Source organism: Fistularia commersonii, chromosome 7 (genome assembly GCF_037954325.1).
Source record: "Fistularia commersonii isolate RoL2024-O1a breed Wild chromosome 7, RoL_Fcom_v1.0, whole genome shotgun sequence".
Classification (NCBI taxonomy): Eukaryota; Metazoa; Chordata; class Actinopteri; order Syngnathiformes; family Fistulariidae; genus Fistularia; species Fistularia commersonii.
In genome coordinates this window covers 7,189,885-7,210,771 of record NC_141290.1, presented here as the reverse complement: position 1 = coordinate 7,210,771, position 20,887 = coordinate 7,189,885, and the positions used below count along the sequence as shown (strand labels likewise).

At 45.5% G+C, this 20,887-nt stretch overlaps 1 protein-coding gene across 1 annotated transcript in view; it reads right to left on the bottom strand.

The window, feature by feature from the left end:
* Positions 1-20,887, bottom strand: part of LOC147232549 (A disintegrin and metalloproteinase with thrombospondin motifs 20) — a 78,395-nt gene that overhangs the window by 8,322 nt on the left and 49,186 nt on the right. Inside the window, exons 22-29 of the mRNA XM_086149440.1 lie at positions 20,075-20,245; positions 19,171-19,290; positions 18,073-18,180; positions 16,854-17,018; positions 16,102-16,371; positions 14,597-14,758; positions 14,246-14,422; positions 4,704-4,871 (exon numbers count right to left, since the gene is read on the bottom strand). Of these exons, the coding sequence (XP_086005566.1) occupies positions 4,704-4,871; positions 14,246-14,422; positions 14,597-14,758; positions 16,102-16,371; positions 16,854-17,018; positions 18,073-18,180; positions 19,171-19,290; positions 20,075-20,245 (1,341 nt within the window). The remainder of the gene's footprint in view (positions 1-4,703; positions 4,872-14,245; positions 14,423-14,596; positions 14,759-16,101; positions 16,372-16,853; positions 17,019-18,072; positions 18,181-19,170; positions 19,291-20,074; positions 20,246-20,887) is intronic.

The window sequence follows — 20,887 nt, the reverse complement described above, 5'->3', positions numbered from 1 at the left end:
TTAAGTGACAACCACCTGTATTACTATATTCCTGTCACTTAATACTATATTATACTCACTTACTACGACATCATAGTTACAAGAATGTGATACTCACCTACTACTATTTTTTATTCATTTCTATATCATACTCACATACTTATGACTATAAGATACCAGCTTATTATCCTATTACACTCACTTACTACTATATTTACCCTTCATATCTTACCGCTATATAATACGCACTTAGTACTGCGTTATACTTACTTAACAGAAGAAAGAAGAAATACCTTTGTCACATTCAGTCCAACATAGAGCACAGCATCAGTGTAATAAGTTTTCAACACTTCCAGTTTTCAACACATCCAAACTTACTACCATATTATTCAGACTCAATGCAAAGTTTTCCTCACTACTATATAATAAAGTACGTGTGGTGAGGTTACATATCGAGAGACAGCGATACGCTCTTTGTGCAGAGCATGGCAGGAGTCGGTCGTCATTGCGCGATCTACGTTGAGGCTCAACAGTCGGCAGCCTCACCGCACGTCTCTTCTCAGTATTCAAACAGTAAATGTGAAAATCGAGCGACTTTGGAAAAACTCTCAAACTGGTGAAGTTGAATAAAAAAAAACCTTTTACAGTGAAAATCACTGATAAACATAACATTTAATAATTTATTTCATTTTTGTCATTTTTTTTTCTTATTGGCAAGTGAGGCACGGCCTCTCCTGCCTCCCCTGACTGCACGTCACTGATCTAAAACTTGCAGAAAAATCAGAAAAAAAAAAGTTTCTTCTAATATTTCAGAAAATCTGTGTCATTTAATTTCTCATATCACCTCAGGACTCCGTCTCTGAGGATCGCCGTGCTTTGTTTTCCGCGACGGGTTGCCGATTAGGTGAGGGCCGTTTCATTGTGAATGCAACGTCTTTAGAGTAGCTGCTGGTTTGTTTGGTCTGCAGAGGTGCTTAAATGCTCCAGAACAATGCACTTAAATACGTCCAAACCGCGTGTGCTGCTTCTCTGAGGGCCGTATGGCCGGGGTCAACCAGGGGTCTATCTCAGACATCTCTTTGAAGTGCTTTGAGGAGCATACCTGCATGCTGAGGAAGCTCCTTGCGGAGCTGATCGGACCGATTCCCGTCTGACTCTCCTATGGAGATGAAAGAAGAGAAGCGGGGATCTGCTCCCAGAGTTTGCAGGACAGATGCTTTAAGATGTTCCTTACCGGTCACCGAACGTGATGCAGAGGAACATCTGACTTCATGTGTCCTCTCCGAAAGCCTTAATGACTTAGTTGTTAGCCTGCGTTATAGCCGGATTAAACACTGATTGTTAGCAAAGTTAGCGACGTGTTACATCGCTCTGTTTACTGAGGTTTTACGAAGACCTGTACGGAAACACAGGATATCCAACCTTTTGATTTGCGCAGCAACTTAAAGAACAATTATAAGACTGTGGGGAGTTATTGAACTTCAAGGAACATCTTACTTTACATTTTACAACATTATTCAAATCCTTGTACTTTTTAAGACCTTAAAACACTTTATAGCCTTGACTTTGACACTTTATATTTTTATTTGTATTTCTTATTCTCCCTCCCTCCTACTGTTATCTATTATTGTTATGTTTTACTTGAAACTCTGCCACAACAATTTCCTTCGGGATAAATAAAGTTGTTCTTATTCTTATTCTTATTCATTTTATTTTATTTTACAACATTTTACACCCACTTTGGCTCAATAATTACTATTTGGTACCCACTCCCTGCTATATCATACTTACTGACACTCTCTTACTCCTGTTTTATTCTAATACTCATATGAGACTCATTTCCGATTATATTATACCCTAATTTCTGGACTATAAGCCGCTATCTTTTTCCACATGCTTTGAATGCTGCAGCTTAAACAACGATGCGGTTAATTCATGGAATTTTTGGGGCTTCCGAGCTTCATGCCACCTACACATTTAGCCTGGTTACATCAGATCGATGAAATTACAGTGAAATTCTACCGGTATATATTTAATTAAAAGTAAAAAAAAAAAGTTTCTGTTAAACATCTTTAAATATCTCATATAAGCGTATAAGTGATTAGTGTAGCCTATATATGTACACATATATTGGTTATTTTGTTATTTTTAGCCGGTGCAGCTTATATTCACGTGTCCTCAATAGTCCAAAATAACGTTACTAGTATATCTTACCGCTGTATCAGATTCACTTGCTGCTACACTATCACACTTACTCACAAGTATTTTATATACACTTAGTTTACGTAATACTTACTGCTATGTGATACTTACCGCAATCTTATGGCATCAACGATAGTTTTCTTGCTAACCACTACATTACACTCATTTACCAACATAGTATGCAAACTTTCTCTATTTTACTTATTTACTTACTACTATATTATATTTGCATGCCACTATATGATATTTAGTATAATATGCTGACTTACTGATATATTATACTCACTTACTGGCATATTGTACTTATTTACTAATAATATACTTACTTATATATTTAACTTATTAACTACTAAATTACAGTCACGTATCAATCTTAACAGTGTGTTAGACTCGCTTACTACCGTGCTATACATATTGACGACAATATTACAATTAAAAATAATTACAATCAACTCAATAATTCCAGTTGCTATTGTTCAAAAGTAATTTCTTAATATGCTAATGTCATATAAAACCTGTAAATACAAAAAACGTGTATAAAAAAGGTATGTACTTTGGCTTGTCATTGCCCGTGATGTGAAGAGCGTCACATCTCTTGACTTTGCCACGTCTTCCTCTGCAGACGCTCCCAAAGAGCGGTCGCTAATCCGGTCCCAGACAGGTGTTCAAGGAAGGCGTCGCTTTAACCTTGCGTGAACTTCACCCGGCAGGTTCACTTACGCGTGTAGTAACGAGCGTTTTTTTTCCCCAGATCGCGAAGCAGATTCGGCTGCGTTTCGTCTTCGTTTTATTTTATGTCTCAGAAGACAAGGCAAAGCATCATCGCTGCTCTCTGCAGAGCAAAAAGTGAGACGATACCACTTGTTATTAGGATTTATAACATCACCGCCATGCTGCCGTGGGCTGGGGAGGCTGAGGAGGACTTGAAATGCAACGCGGAGGTTTTGGATCCGTCCCGTGCACAGACATTAAGATGTAAAAAAAAAAATGCCATTGTGAGCTCGTTGAGGACTTTTCGGGTTTGCGCTGGTATGTAGGGGGGAGATGATTGCTTCCAGAATATGCAGGGGGGTGGGAGACCTGAGGGGCGCTCTAGATGGGGAGCTCTTGGGATTTCGGAGATATATGAGACGAGGGGAAGGGGGGGGGGGGGGGTCCTTCAGATGGCCCTATTATTTTTTTCTAACCTTATTATCAAAACAGCGCCAAGCCAACCCTTTCAGGACAAGCTGCAGGAACGTTCCTTAATGTCAGATCGTTGCAGAAAACATCTCCCTTATGGGCGACGCTGTGACGGAGAACCCGAAGTGCGCCGTAGCTGCACTTGTAACCCCTCTATGTTGACTATCAGCTGATGCCTCAATGGCTACCTTGCTTGTATCGAGTTACCCCATTTGCACAATAAAACACAATCACTTTTAGCAGCCGTTCAACTTTGGCTGCGTTGAACAGGGCATGATGAACTCCCGATGCTTTTATTTCGAAATAAAAAATGTGAAACGCGGCATTAAATGTTTTTAAAGAATGTTAAATGAGGGACTAACAGATGAGACAGTGTCCAGTTAAACCCCCGCTTGCAAATTTAATTAGTTCTTTTACCGTTCGAATCCAGCTTTCCCGTTGAAATCAATGAGGACCTCACTGATCCGTTCTCTGGCTCCGAAAAACATAGTGCACTTTGTTTTGGGTGTATTTGGGGCAAAAATACAAAGAGAAATTAAAGATAAAACCTTAATTGTTGCTGTGTTTATGTTGTTTCTTCTCTTCTTGTCAGCACTTGTACTCAGCGCTAACAAAAGTAAAGCCTTCTCTTGTATGAGACCCCGCTAATGCTAATGTTATCACCTCTTCTGTCATTCATTAATCCAAACTAACAACTTTTCTACACCTCTAAGACTTAAGACCTTTGCTTTGTTAACGTAATCACCCCTTTTTCACGTCTTAGTTCTTCAGGATCATGCCGATGGTTGAGTTAGCTGTGTCGAGATCTGCAACACCAACACCGCTCTCATGCTTAGCTGTTATTTCCCTCCCAGATCAACTTTAATTCTTAACTTCTTCTAAACACCACTTGCACTGGCACCCTTTTCCGGGATATTATTTGCAGCTTTATTCAAAATTTGAGTGAAAACCCAGGTTGGTTTTTCTTCGGAAGCCCAGGTTCCGGGCGGTACCTTCCTATCGTCCAGACGTGTGAATGAGAGGGTGAATGTTTGTATGCGATCGATCCAAGTGAACCCGAAGCCAAGCAAACCGTCCTTGAAAGCGCACGTGTGAAACATTTCATGACAGGATCAGAAAATAACCAATCATATCGGAGTGATCCCGTGTATATAACGTGGGCCAATCACATTGCAGAGGCGGTCCGGAACACCACCGGACGTCAACACATTGCTCGGGCTTACTAACCAAACCGTCATTTTCTCAACGGGCCGACAAAAGAAAAGGCGGTCGAGTAAACGAAGCAGTGATTGGACGGTAGCCTCGTGTGTGTGTGTGTGTGTGTGTATTTGCGTACATACCTCGCTCCACTTGTTGGTCTTCCAGCCCGGGCATCCCCGGGCCCGGCAGACCTTTTGCGTCCGTGGGCGTGGAAGGTGCCCGCAGAGTTCCTCGTCCATTTGGGTTTGGTTCTGATGAACGCAGGCGACCTCGCGCTGCTTGGTGCCGCGGCCGCAACTCACCGAACACTAGACGGGGGGGGGGGGGAAGGAGAACGCGTCAGTCAGAAAACACACCAATACACGCAGACGTTTGTCACTCGTCTCGGATAAACAGCCCCTTCGCCGGCAGAACTATTTAACCCGCAAACGGATGAGTTCCTCCGGCGACCCCGGCAAGGGGACGCCGATGGGACCGTCATCTGGAACCAATAAGGAGGCCAGAAATTCTCCGGGGGGAGATATGAATAAAAACCAGACGCCCCCCGATGAAAGCCCGTTCGCCCGGAGACGGCCGGCGGGTCCTCAGTCCCCCGTGAGGCCAGACAGCAATTAGAGCTTCCACTATTTCTGCCCGACGACAGAGCGCCCCTTTTGCAAATGGGCTGCTGGAACAGAAGACATGGAGGACTACATTTTGTCTTAGCGTATTTTCCAGTCCAGATCATAAACATAATATTACATTGTCCTCCAATTACGATCTCTGACCGTTGCGTAACGCTAATCTTTTTATATCGAGAGCGCCGACGGGGCTAAAAGAAGTGAAAAATGAAAAATAAAGGCACGCAAAACGATCCAAAATGGCAGTCCCGGTGAAGAAACAGATCGATATTTAAAGTTGCACCTGAAACACACACACCCATCACACACATTGTAATTACCGAGGCATTTTAAACACAGGGGTGTCTCAGCTGACATCAAAGCATGCACACACACACACACACACACACAGAGTGAAATACATGAAATACACGACTCCCTCTGGCTCGGATGAGGGCAGACACATGTTGGGGGAATGCCGAGCGGAGCAGGCCCCTCCTCGCTGTTGCAAAAAAAAAAAAAAAAGGAAAAAAAAACATAGGAGGAAAGGAAATCGGGGCTGGGCTCCGCGGCCTGAACCCAATCTGCATTTCAGTGGAGAGAGGAGAGAGGAGAGAGGACGTGCGGCACGGCGACGCGCTCCAAACCCCCCCCCCGCCCTCTCGATCGACCCTCCGCCGTGCCAACCTCATCTGTCAGCCATTAGTTAATCAGGGCCGGTAACACGGAGCTGGCAGAGCTCGTGGGACCGGAGGACGGCTTCACCTCGGAGAGCAAGAAGAGGGCAAGTGCTCCTGTCGGGGACTTTTCCTGATCGACAGCCTCGCTCAGCTCAGGTAGGAACCTTTTCGCTCGTGTCCGACGTTTCTGACGCCACCGGAGCGACGCTTTGCACGCGGTGTCGGTTCCTGCGGCACGCTCGGAGTTGTGCTATTATGCTAATGTGCGCATTTAAAGCATCCCGATTACCTCAACAAGCTATCACAAGGGTTCACGAGGGCCGTGTTTGCCGAGGCATTCATTTTACACCATCAGACGGGCTGAATCCGGTTGCAATCCACAGGCGTAAACTCGGATTACTATAAAACGGGACGACTTAACAGTCTCGGATTTCTCGAGTCGAGCGGAGCGGAAAAGAGACGTAGAAAATGAACAAACACAACAAACAAGGAGCCTCTTCATTGTTCTCATAAGCGGAGCGGCACGTTTTCAGTTCCGCAGCCCTTTTTCACGCCTCTGGAACAAATCGCATAATTGACCGCTAAACCAGATCCGGTCAATCCATGCGGTCAAACCGGAAAACGGGCGGCGGGGAGCGGGAGGGGGTTAGCGTTTGAACCAGCGCTCTGAGGGTGCAAAGTGTCATCCAATAATTAGCTTGAATGTAGACAGTGTTCTGTGCAACGTTGTCTTTGTCTAGGACCCGGCAGGAAGCAACCTGACCCCCCCCGCCCCCCCCCGCCCCCGCCCCCGCCCCCTTCTCTGCGAAACAGGTAAGCCAGCGGGACACATGGAAACTGTTACACGTCCCGGAAAAAAAAAAAAAAAAAAAAAAAAAAGACCGCCGTTGAAATACCTGTCAATCAAAGCAGCCTCCGGCGGTGATTTCAGACAAGCGCCTCGGCTCAGCGGCGCTTTAAGCGGCGAGAAAATCAGCAATCAAACAGAACTGAAATATGGAAATTTCGTGTAAAACAAAACAAAACAGCGCTAATAATAACAGCATTTGAGTGATGTATTTAACCCTAATGACCCCATAAGGTGATTTTGTAGAACAAATCCCAGCACCACACCAGCTATGTAGGTGTTTTGAACTTTCGCACCAAAGCTATCAAATACTATTAATAGTGACATTTCTAATGATAGCAGTACTCCGGGATCCACGAAAGTTGTAGCGCTACCAAGCATACGCTCCTCAGAGGAGCGCAGTTTTGACCCAGAGCAAGAAGGAACTTGTTTGTTTAGACAGTGCAGGTCGGGGTTGGGATTATACCCTGTGCAGCTCGCTGTCAAGGCTGTGAGATACTGTACTATCACCTCCGCCTGCATGCTCTCACAGGAAAGACAGTAAGTAGAAGACAGAAAGTTCAGGCTGCCTCTCTCTCTCTACACGTTTGTTTTGCAGGTGGGAGATTTCAAAGACCGGAGTCAAAACAACACATGCTGTCAACATGGGAGCAGCTGGTAAGCATGGGGTCATGGGGCCCAGGAATGTCCATTGATCTTCTACCCATCGGCCGCTGGTAGACCCCCGTGTCAAACCGTGCGATGTTAATGTGCCGCAGAAATGCTAATTGATCTAGCGGAAAAAAAAAAAAAAAAGCATATCGAGGTCCCTCAAATGATTACTCTGTTTCGTCTTCTAGCGTAGCTGACCGGGTTGGACTCGAGAAGTTAGACAGAACACGAGAAGTTGGAGAGGAAAGGGTTAAATAAACACGGGTCTGAGCACGCCAGCGCCGTTTCCTCCACGCCGTTTCCTTTTTAAGTCAACACCACTTGGGAAATATATACGGAGGAACCATAAGTCAAAACCAAATGACAAAACAGCAGAGTTTCTGTCTAAACATTCTGCTGAGAGCTTTTTCTTTTTTTTTTTCTTTTTTTCTTATTTCCATGTTGAGCGCTGCTCAGATGTGGGCTGGGAAGCAAGTGGGGTTTCAAACTCGCAACTTCTGAAAAGATTTTCACGTAGATACCCTTGGAAGTGCAAATTAATGGACGCTTGAGCGTCGAGGCATTTGTCCAATAACATCCAATAACCCAACAGTTTGGGGTTCGGGAACAAAACCTAAATTTTTTCCTTCCCCATCCCAAACAGCTTTTGCTTGCAGACTTGCCGAAATTGAAAACAAACCCTATGTGTAGGTATGCAGAATATAGAAAGGCACAAAATCAATCCCCGATGTAACATGCGTAGGTTCCTCCATTGACTGTGTAACACCTGAAGCCTAGAAACTTTAAGGAATTGATGATCTTAGCAAACATGGTGGATCTTTCCTTCCTCCAGCACGCAAAGGTTCCTCAGTGGCCTTTGCACCAAATTCCCAATCAATTCCCAAAATTTAGTCCATAAAATTGCTTGGACAACTGACATGGTTCTTAAATGGAACCAAGTCAAGAATGGCTTGGTGATTTGCGATCCAAGAGTCTGGATACCAAATTGGCTTGCAGACTACATTTGGCTTGCACTCGAAACATCCGACCCGACTGTCTGAGTCTGGCGAAAAGGGGTTTGTGAGGATTGGAATTTCCTCACATCTGCGGACCAGGGGTTTTGCCAACCGACGATGATGTAGATAGAGACACGACAGGTAGCTCGGTCAGGCGTCCAGAGCGCAGATACAGGCGTGCGGGCGGAGGACGACCCACGGTTGAGCCGATTTAACTTGAACCGAGGTTAAAAATGAAGGTGCTCCTTTTTCGCTGGAAGCAGTTAACAATCAACTTGTTAGAATCGACAGGCCCGAACTGGACAAGGTCCCGTCGAGCCTGAAGAAGTCACCTCAATCGGGGGCCGAGAAATGACTCCATGACCGTCAAATATTCCGCCAGCGAGCTGAGAAAAAGCAGACATCCTCCACCTGAGTCAAAGCGGGGCCGTGCCCCCTACCGTTCCATCGGCCAGGGGGTAAACGCTTCCAGACTTTCACGCCCTGTCTCCTCTTGTTGGTCTCGACACATCTGTTCTTCGCCTTCAACCGCAGACACAACATCCAAGCTTGGGGGGACGAGCCCTTTGCTCTGGACAAACTCCTAGGCACTGATAAATTCCAGTCGTAGACTCGATCCGTACGGATATTCTCGGTTTAATATGCGATCTGACTCAGGGCGAGCTCTAATCTGGGAAATGGGCCCACAGAGGTTAACAGTCGACTGCTATTCTTTCAGGAGACGCCGTTAATATCACTTTAAATACTCTGTAAACTACAATAAATTGCAGGGAGGCTCATGCTGGCAAAGAAAACGAGCGTAGGCTCTTTCACCGCGCTCTCCGACGGCTTAAAACTAACAGAGACTTCCATCCCCGATGTGAAAACCACACTGGGATCCAAATGTTTTGAATCTTTCGATAACACCTTGCAGCATCTGGTCTCCCCCGCCCCGGGTCTTGGGGGTTTGCCAAAATCCCCAGGGCCAGAGTGCTTGACTTTTAACCAGCAAATCATCAACTGGAATACTTTGCCTTCTCTTAAAGGCCCAAAATGAAACATTATCTCTCCCCTCAGATTTAAATTAAAGCCATGACAAGAAGCATACTTGAGACGACCCAGAGGGGGGGGGGGGTGGAGGTAGGGGCGTGGGTGGGAACTTCCACTCCAGCCACTGCTTCCACCGCTCGCACTCAAGTGGAGTTTGGGCAGGATCAGGAAACACAAGCCCGAGGATGTCGTGATGCCCGACCTCAGGCCGACAGGTTTGGAAAAAGTCGCGGTCCAAAGTCAACTAAGTCGACGTTGTGCATGTGGATGTCGTTTCAAACGGTCTGATTAGTTCACGAGTCCTTTAAATGTGAGCTCTTTCCAAGGGAAACCCTCTCAGATCAGGAAGCGGAGTGTTTTTATGAGAAAGGCATACGTTGCGAAAATGGCCGTCGATCTTCGAGACACTTGTGATTTAACCATGTTTCTTTTCCGGGTCATTATTCCTGTGCTTTCCGTGAAATAAATGGAGCAATTGTTTGGTGTCTTTTCTTTCCACGAATGTGTTCTGGCGACCTTGATCTGAACTAGCATCGCATCCACGGGCAATTTAGCAAAAAGGCTTTGGATTGTTTTCAAAACAACGATGACCGGCTCAAAGGTTAAAGAATGGGACCTTCTTGAATTTTAGCGGGTCAATACTCCGCTTTGTCCCAGTGCGAAATAGCTCATAAAGATCCGGCCAAATCAATACATTTTTCTGTGAACTAATAAAAGAAGTTGAAGTTTTCCCAAGAGAAGGTCCACTATCAGTTGGTGAAATAAGGCCCTCCAGGAGACCACAGACAACATCCTATGTATTACTTTTAAGGATGTAATGATAAAACCACTGGAGCATACAAGTGTTGCCACCTCCTGGGGGGTTCAATGAAACGGAGGCAGTTCCTCAGAATAAGGCAACCTTATGAAATAAGAAACACAACAAAAGAGCAAAACCATAAAGTGCAATGTTATTCTATTATGGAGGATGTTTACATGAATCTATTGATAAAATGTATTCTTTAAAGAGAGTAAAATAAAACCTTGCCACAGCTTTAAAAATATTCCTTAGATATCCTGAACATCCAGCTGGAGGGAAGGTCTAAAATCCTGCTTTTTGTTTTTTTAGGTTAAATACAGGGTATCGCGAGCCGGATTTAATCAGGGCCTTTTGCCTGTAAATGATAATAAATAATGTGGTTTCAAGGCCTGCTTTTGAATCATCGCGGAGAAATCAGCCTTGCCAATGTACATTAGCGGCGTTAAAGTGTTGCTACACTGGGCTCCTGCCAAATGCAGCACAAAGAACCCCATTAATCCAACGGTAAACAGATGTGCCAGCCATCTTCTAAACTCAAATCTGTACGTTTCCCTCCGGGGATTAACGGAATAAAACAATAACAAAGGCCGAGAGGGTTGTTTGTTTTTATAGCACGGCGCGCAGCGGTTGTGGCGCGCACCAGCATGGGGCCACGGTTATTAGCTTCATTAGCCAGACGCCAAGCTAAACAGACTAAAGTCAATTGGGGTCAAATAGTCAAATATCCCTTAATGACCTGCAAGTTACGTCTTTCCTTGGTTGTTTGCTGACAGACTCACAATATGTTTATACTTCACAGTCCTGGTTTACCTGTTTATACGTCAGGTATGTATATATGGGACCGAGCTACTGCAGTACTTGCTTTTCCCATGTCTTCCATCTTTGTTTTTGTGTGACAACATGACCTTGAGCCCTCAAAGGTACGTTTCCGTTTCTGAGAGCAAGTGGTGGAATTAGAGTTACATGTTTGGTTGGTTTGCGAGTACGATGCTATATAGAGAAACAACACAAATGTTACAGTAATGTTCCTTTAATAAACTTTACAATGGGGATCATCTAATTAAACATGACTGTTTTTTGTGTCGATGTCCTTGTTTGGTTTTTTTCTTTTTTTTGCAATTGAATTTAATAAATAGAAACAACAATCGTGTCATAATACATAATCGCACAACCACGAATCATTATGGCCGAGGAGGCTTGTTTTGCAGGAGGCTAAGCCCAGATCGACGAAGCTACAGAGAAGGAGACACATTTAACCGCCGGTTCCAGAATCCTTCAAATTTGTAACTCGGCTCGCCATCTTTCTGATGCAGACGGCGTTTGATTGGACCAAAAAAAAACTGTCTAAAACATGGATGTTTTCAGCAACTGTCTGCTTTCACATCCTGTTTGTGATCATCGTGCTGAACATTTAAGCGATGATTCTGTCAGGAATGATTCATTTTGATGATTGCTATTTCAAAGCGCAGATGCACAGTTATGTCTGGACGGCGTCAACGGGATGTAAGTCCGTGACTCCGTTGGAAACAACGAGAGTGGTCGAATCAAAAACGAGACTATTCAAACGCCAGAAAAGATTTTTTTTTTTAGAAATTTCTTAAGTTATAAGTCTTATTATTAGATTCAAATTTGACAGTGATAGCCAAGTGACAGCTGGGATAGGATCCAGCATCCCTGCAAACCTGAGTGCAGGGGAAGCGATGGAGATGATGAATGAATGGGATTATCAGAATTACACTCTTGGGATTTATCACTTGAACTTTCCATGTCTGACAGCCGTACCTTATTTATTCTAACACTTTGAGAGCGTCAAGGAAGTTAAACGTATTTGGTTTAATCTGTAACAGCTCAACAACCTTGACTCCAGAGAATAAACAAAAAATAGAGATAATTAAAATTATTATTGCATTCTGCACAATGTAGATATAATAATTGCAGTAACGCTGACGCTCAAGAGGTTGACTAAAAATGTTTAAAACACGGATCATTCTTAAAAGGTATCCGAGGGAAAGGTCTTCTGTTTGAACCTTTGAACCAGCATCTCGCGTCTCTCGGTCTGCACGGGGAAATGGACGCCGCGTGAGTCCTTTCTCCCGCGTCCAAACGAGATGTTTGTCCATTTTGTCAATGGATGTCCGGTTCTTTTATTTCTATTAAGCTGTCATTGAGAGGTACCCTTGGCTCTTTGTGGCCTTTTCAGCCGTTGGTCTAAACGAAGCGGTTTGGACGACCAATTAGTTTGCGGCATGGTGAACACAAAATGTTCTTTCCCCTCTAAGGCGCTGCAAACTTGCAACATGACGCCATTCCGTACTTTTGTTTTCATTTTGCCGCTGTAAACAGTTTGAAAGTGAAGGTCGTCCCGCGAGAAAGAGTCGAACTCTCGACTCTCGATGACGTGACGTCAGAGACGGAAACCCGTCCGGGTCGCGGACAAGAATAACAAGACGATTCCGGAGAGAAGCGTCACATCAAGGATCAGAGGTGGTGCGGAAAATTAAAGCTAGAACACTTGGCACCTACTGCAAACAAATAAATACATTTCACGTGAAATAAAGAAATACTTCAGAAACACAAAAACTGGCCAAAGGAGAAGAAGCGACATCACGGAAGACACAAGCGTTTTTCCACAACGCACTTCCGGCAAGACTCGGCTCAGTTCCTCTTTGGGTGTCCGTCAGGGAAAGTACCTGGTGCCCATGATGTTTTTTTAGTACCCGTGAGGTTCCGATACCAAACATAACGGTTCTAAGACCTACGGCCGCTGATTGACCAGAGAATGTTGTCATTGGACACGGGATTCAAACCCACCATTTTTAAAAGGGGGCGCTAAATGCTAGCACGGCTGCTGCAGCGTCTGCCCAACTGTAGCCTTCCCTGGCTCTTAGTTTGACAAAATTCCAGAGACGATGTGTATATCGCAGCGGCAACGCGGGCCATACTGAGGAGGTTACTGCGAACCAAGTCGAGCCAAGCCATGCTGGAAGCGCGTCGTGTGAAAAGCGCCGTATGCTTCCCGAACAGGAGGTATCCGTGTGCTTCGGTTTGCTTCTTGGTGCAATGACCAGAAGTGAGTGACTCAACGGACAGGTTGATGCTCTACGAACTGCCTTGAGGTCGAGTGAGTTGTTTTTCGGGGGCCTTTTGGGGCATTTACAGGCCATATGTGGGAAAGTAACGACAAACCAACAACCAAGAAATGATGCTCAATATCTATCAGCCAGCAAACAACAGGACTGGGGAGTAATAGGTATAATTACTGTATTCCTAAAATGTTTGCGTTTGTGCGTTCTCCAACATCGTCCCCTTGGATGACTTCACAATATCCTGACCGAGGAGAAGTGCCTGTCCGAACCGCAGCTCGAGTAAAGTAAACGGAAAAAAAAATAAAACCAAAAAAGACTGAGGTTTGATTTGAAAATATTTTCCTCTGTACAAGCTGTATTTACTCCGAAGGAGATAAGAGAGGTCCGAGCAAGAGCACCAGCAATGTCATTAAATAAGATATTCAGTTACGAGACAAATGACAAATTAATCACACTGTACAAAGATACATATACAAAATACAGTTGTTTCTTGGGGTTCGATAAAGGTCATATTTGTTAACTCTTATACACAAATATACACTTGTGTAATTCAGTTATAGGGTGAAGACAGCAATAACAACATGGAGCATTAACTTCACGCATCTTATATGAAATAAATATTATTCTAGCATTACGTCTCTACAAATATATGGCATTAATGTACAACACCGTCCTGATTTATAGGTTTGAATGACGAGGCTACGCTCGAAATGGGACCCATGTGTTTTTAATGATCCCCAAAATTGGAGCAGCATTGCGCGCTTTTGTGTATTTTCTTTTTCGCTTGATTCTAATCAGCGCCGTGTCACTGCGGGGCCCGTCTGGGTGGGCTGGAGATAGATAGCTAACAGCAGTGCTAGATAACCGGCCATCCACTGCGACTTCCTCGCAATACACAGATCCGACGGCATATTGCGCACGCCGTGTCTACTCACGGTGAAGCAATACCACTGGAGGATACAAGCGTCGGAGCGGAGCAAGGTAGTACTATCGTACCGGCTTCCAAGGTCTGCGGTGCCAGGAGGCAGATCCCGGGCAGGGTTGGAGGTTACACTGCTCCATGTCCAGCGGCTTGTCCAGGATGTCACAGTTATAGTCGTTCAGCCTCTGGCCGCTGGGCCTCTGGCAGGCCACCAGCCGAGTCCTCCTTCCACCTCCGCAGGTCTGCGTGCACTGAAGGGGTCCAGCAAAACACACATTTTCAGACGGTATCTTCTACAAGTATGGGAAGTTTCCGTCAAAGCTAAGCGGTTGGAGGACCTCTACGTGCTCTTAGGACTGGACTTGACAAAATGACCCCGTGACCTATGTCTATCTCCTTGTTGAATCGATGTGACAGGAGCTCACCTCTCCCCAGACACCGTAGTTCCACAAGGGGCAGGGTCCCGAGTTGCAGCTCTTGGACTCGGCAGGTTTCACCCTCTCGTCGCAGTAGCTGTTGCTACGACCATCGGCGTCCTGGCAGACCACCACTCTCCTCTGGAAGCCGCCCGCACAGGTACTGGAACACTGAAAAGCACACGCGTAGCATGTCAGCCATATTGGATGTCACATGATGACAGGTGTTATTCTATATTAGCTTTGGTGTATACTTGTTGTGGTATCCGATCCTTTTACTCTTCTTTACAACCCATCTGTGTGAATGCTGTCAATTCTGCAGTGACACAGATGATATGTTTGGCGCCCACCGTCAGCTATTAGCATGTAACTGTTAGCACTACCGGTGTTCCCGATCCGCACCCCTTTCTTTGTACCCCAACCAGTCGAGGTAGAAGGCCGCCCCATTAGAGTTAGGCTCTACACGGAAAGCGTCTTCAGTCAACTTGCCAGCTATAAATAAAATCTGACTGGACTCGTACCCTCTCCGTGGGAGTGGGTATGCTAAGAGCTGGAGGACAACGGAGTGAGCCTGAACAGCGGGACTTTCGATCAGGTTCATAATGGGAGACGGAGCCGAGCGCTAGGATGAAAGCCTCTGCTTCAGGGGTGGGATGAAGAAGACGATGAATACAAAGGAGAAGAAAAGAACAATGCTCTTCTTGCAGCTTTCATTTGACATAAAATATGTATCTTCCGGGCACCAACATACAAATGGAAAAAAACAAACTAAACCTGGGCAAAGCTGATGTAATGTGTGCTTTGGATTACTGCTGGTGAAGATGAGAGAAGCTAAACTAATAATTAACCCCAGCATGACCGACACCTACTCAAAACGTTAGAAGTGTTGCTTCAAAGGCAATTGTTGTATTTTCGTTCCTCCCAGCTGCTTAAAATCCTAATAACAAAGGCCCGGGTTCCTCTGGCAATCATGCTCTCTCTACTGCCCAAATGTGGGAACACCTGATGGATGCCAGTGCCTGGACTTGTACTAGCCAGATTAAAACCTTGAAAATTAAAGGGACATTCTGATGTTTCTGTTAACTGCGTACTTAAACCCGAGCAACGACAAAGTCTCTCACCAGAAAGAAGGTAATATGTGTGCGTGCCAATATGTTATTTGTGATATCCGACAAGCTCCGATCATGGATGAATGTAAGTGGAGCCACATTTTGGTCTCTCAGGTGGTTTGAGTTCATGACTTAATATGAGGTCCCAGCCAGTTGGACTGTAAGCCACAGTGGCCATTTGTCTGTGCAAAATTAAAATAATCGACAGCACTAGCTCGGATCCGTGAGCCTTACAAGTCGGCAGAGTGACATCTAGTAGTCCCCTACAAATTCTTGGCTCCTGGCAAAGTGATGCCTCAAAGAAAGTGTGCTATTAATCCTGGCAAATCCCAGAAAGTGACTTCCTTGCATCACTCTGTGATACCCCATTGATGATTTCCTTCAAATTTCACAGGTTGTACATACTGCGCCCCACGGTCCGGTTCTCCACTGGTTGTCCGCCGACGGCACATTCCAGCTGCTGTGGCCAGGGTGCCGCCCGGGGTCATGGGGATATCCGTACGGCTGGTCGTTGATGCGCTGGCGGTGATAGATGGAGGAGCAGGGTACGGCGGTGCACTCCTGCTCTGTGGACGGTCTCTCATCCGGGTCACAGAAAGATTGGTCAACTGGCTGGTGATAGTTAGAGCACACAACTTGCCTTGTGGTCCTTCCAGCTCCACATGTTACAGAACACTGGGGGCAGAGGAGACTCGGCTAACCATTGAAGTGTGTTCAAGGGCAGCGTGGCATATTGTTATGACATACCATGAGCTCAGATTAGATACCGTTTACCGATCCAACAAAGGAAATCATCGTAACAACGGCGGTCAAGTAAGTCTAAGACTAAATGAAACATTTCAGAATAACACAGGTTGGGAAGTTCTGTAAATCTCAATGAGAAGCGAATCAGATAGATTTTGACGTGAACGTAATATTTAGTGAATGACTTTCACGTGAGCCTCAGATGAAAAACTCGGGACAGGAGTTATTCCAAACCCAGCACGTCTTTTCCCAACATCGGTACTCCTTTTGGCTCCAACAATCAAGTGGAGAATCGGCTCAGGGGAGATCAAAATATAAGTAAATAGCCGCTTCCATCAGTTGGGATTACGGTAAGTTTCCATCATTGGAAAACATCTGTGCTGAATGGACACAGTAGCCAAAGTTCTACTTACTGAGGACCACTCCCCGGCACGCCACTGGCCACAAGGGCTGAAGCAGGTGGAGGTCTCCGGGGGACGGGGCAGATGGGCACAGTATGATTCGTCGGCCACTCCTCCCTGAGCATCTCTGCAGCTGACGTAGCGTGCCTTCTTGCCTTTGCCGCAGGACACGGAGCACTGATGAACAGAGCGGTGATACATGTTGGCCAGTTATGGCGTTGTGGTATGGTTCAGAATTCACCACCAGCAAAAGACCACATTTGCACAAAGCAGTACAGTGAGATGTAGTCCGGCTTGCTCTGGTCCCATTTGCGACAAGATACCTCTTCCTTCTCTGAAACTCCCAGTGAACTGGACTTAACGGACAGTGGCTGGTTGCTAAGGTTGGCCTGTACAGTTGTACTATGCTATACTAGAGTGGTCGTCTCAAAGTGTAATGATGCATTCATGACTATTGACTGCTGAGAGTTTCCCTTGTTCCCTGGACATTTAGAAAAGCATCACAAGAAACATTCCCATCCGCCACAACGATAAAGTCATTTATCATGACATTGTTCATATGACATTCACTGTATTAGCAACAAAACACCAGATTGAACCAACCATCAAGGGCAAACCCTTAGCAGCAGGCAGCCCCTTAGCAGTAGTTAGGAGGTTCAGCGCCTTGCTAAACAACACTTCGACAGGCTAGCGGGAGCCAGGGTAAAGGAACCGAGAATGATCAGATCCAAGAAAACAACTGCTCTAACTTTGTCCTCTTACAAAGCTGCAAAGATTCTGGGCACCAAAGTGCTCGCCTTCAGTATTTTTTGACCCCCTCCCCCAATTTGCTGGTTGTCCACAAACAAGTTCCAACCAACACGTCTCCACGAAAACTTCACTTTTTTGGACCCAGGATGGTATGAATGTGTACGCATACATTCACGTAATCACATGAGCGAGCGTGTGTGTTAGCCAGCAGTGCGTGGATTGCGGGCGTCCAACGGCAGGCCCCCTGACACACAAGCACACACCAATTTGCAGATTGGTAAATGTGGTTGAATCTCGGAAACTGAAGACGCAGGCATTTGGAATCTGTTTTTGATTTGCAGCGAGACACGACACGAAGCATCGGCGAGATGAAGAAGCCTTACGGTCATCAATCCACTACTTATGTCTTTTAACCTTGTAGCCTATTTCACACCCCTTGAAGTCCCCGGAGAGGCCCGAGTAATCAATATCACATCCTTACCGCTGTCCAGGAGCCAAATCTCCACTGCGTCAGGAGCTGTGCAGAGGTGTCGGGGCGAGGGGTGCTCTCTGCCGGAGAGGACCACAGGCACACTGGCATCTCACAGTCCTTGAAGAAACAAACACAGGGACATCGATGATCCGGAGGTGGTCAACTGGTGAGTTTCGCAACACTCCAAATCAACTTTCAGATGGTAAATGGTGGACATGCCGTACTCCACCGACCCTGTCCTGAAGAAATCTAACCACCTGGAGGAGAAAACGGAGGGGTTTAAGAAACTTCCCTCCAAACTGACTCGTGTCTGACATCATCGTAACAAGCCGTCGTGGTAACCGAATTGATTTGTCACAAGAAAACAAAACGGTGTTGTTACACCGTTATTGTGTTTGCGGGGGTTGACGTTCATCTCTGCTCATCTCTGTGGTGCTGGAGCGAGAGGGGTCACATATAGAGTCACATATAGAGACATACAAACTGTCTCTCTCATTCACAACTCATGTAAGTACTGCCATTTCTGGACTATTGAGCGCACCTGAATATAAGCTGCACCGGCTAAAAATGACTAAATAAATATATGGGTCCATATATGGACCGCACTTGTCTGTAAGCCGCAGGTTACATGAAATATTCACACAGAATTTTTTTTTAACTTTAAATTAAATACATACCGTTAACATCCACAAATACGCACTGGAAATGCCTTTTTTCCGAACAGTGCCTGTAACATGGCGGATTAATAATAATAATAATAAAAATGAATGATAAATAACAAGGAAAAGTCCAACCATCCATTCATTTTCTATCCCTTCTATCTTCTTCAGTGTTGAAATTGAGAATTTCACAGTAATTTCGCCGGTCCGATGTGACGAGGCTAAATGTTTTGGTGTCATGAAGCACATTAGCCCCACAAAAAAATCCATAAAATAGCTGCATCTTTGTTTAAACCGCAGTGTGAAAAAATTAACGTCCAGATATTACAGTAAAAAAAAAATTCATTACCACCACAGTGAAACATTAACTTTGCTTATTTGAACTGCTTTGAGTTTTTGAACCTTTAATTTTATTATGTATTTTGTTGTGTATTTGTCGCTCTTTTACCTGGGTGTCTCTGGGCCTCGCTGCCGCATTGCACTCTTGGTCATCCACAGTGTTACCGTAGTCTCCCAACACACACCGCACAGCTCTCATCTGATAGCCGTGGCCACAGGTCACCGCACACTGAAAGTCAAAACGCACACAAAACCCAGGTGAGACACCAAATTGGAGCAGAAGACAGATTTATTTGATTGGACAATTGTTTCTAAACTAATATCTTTGTTATATTACTCTCTAACATCATATTTATATGTGACAGGACAAACTCCTCCTACTTTGACTTTGTGCTTTTGCATTTGATCCGTTGGTGCTTTACCCCGTGTCAAATATATCTGGAGATGTGTGGAATGTGTGTGTGTGTGTGTGTGTGTGTGTGTGTGTGTGTGTGTGTGTGTGTGTGTGTGGCAGGTTTAGTCTGACAGGATATGAGGGCAAAGTGAACCATAGAGGAAATGACAGCTGGAGTCAGACCACACTGTAGAAGTTGTCTATATATCAGGTTGCATGTTCGTGCACACACACACACACACACACACATTCACACACACACGCACACACACACACGGTTTGAAATATACACTGTCACTCCATTACCCACCACATTCTCTCTCTTGTTCTATTTAACCACACACACATGTGTGTACACTCTCTCTCTCGCTCTCTCTCTCTCACACACGCGCACACACACACACACACACACACACACACACACACATACACACACAGGGTAAGGGATAGGAGTCAGGCCCTTAGACTGTGAGTCACACATGAAATCCATTTCCACAGCTGAAAGCTGTTCATGTCGCCTCCCCCGGTGTTTCCCCGTACACGTGTGTGTGTGTGTTTGTGTGTGTGTGTGTGTGTGTGTGTGTCTTTATTTTTCTGTTTGCGTGTTTGACCGACTCACCGCGCCCCAAACGCCAACTTGCCACGACGCGCACTCGGGCAGCTCGCAGCTCCCCACGGCCGCCGGCTTCCCGGACGGGTCGCAGAATCGTTCGCCGAGCTTCTCGTCGCCGCTGGCCGAGGTGCAGGACACCTGCCTGTGTCTCATCCCTTTTCCACAGGTGACCAGGCACTGGAGGAGGGGGGTTAGAAATGAATGATGCGCTATTAAAACTCCTCCCGTTTTGGTTCAACTGACTCTCCAAAAAGGTGGCGTAAGTGGCGGTGTGAGACTTTAGAGTTTCTGCAAGTGACTGAAAAGCGCTAGCCCAAATTCGGTGCGTTTTAGTCTTTCGCATTTTGTGCATTTGTGATAACCAAAAGGGATGCACCATATACAAATCGGGAAATTCAGCGTGACCTCTAGGAGGTTGATCTCGGTAAAGCGAGGAGGAGCTACCCGCTTCTGAAACACCTCCAGGGGAATAAAAGGGACGAACAAAAGCACGAAACTACAACAGCGGGAGCTGTGAGCTCATCTCCAAGACGACTCATGCGATCATATAACTTTCCTTCCCCGAGCACCTGTGGCTCGCTGAGCTTACGGCGCATTCCTGTTTTTGCGTTGCAGAATTCTGGACAATTAACAATAGAAGAGCCGCATGTGTTTCTATCAATGCATTTCCAATGTGCTGACCTTCCAATTCTGCTGAAAGTCCACCTAAATTTCCAACCATGCCATAACCAATGGCACATTGCCTGATTGCACCATTCAGCAAATGAATTCAGAAGTTGTATTTTGGATTTGTGTGTATCTGCCACCCATCAGAAATGT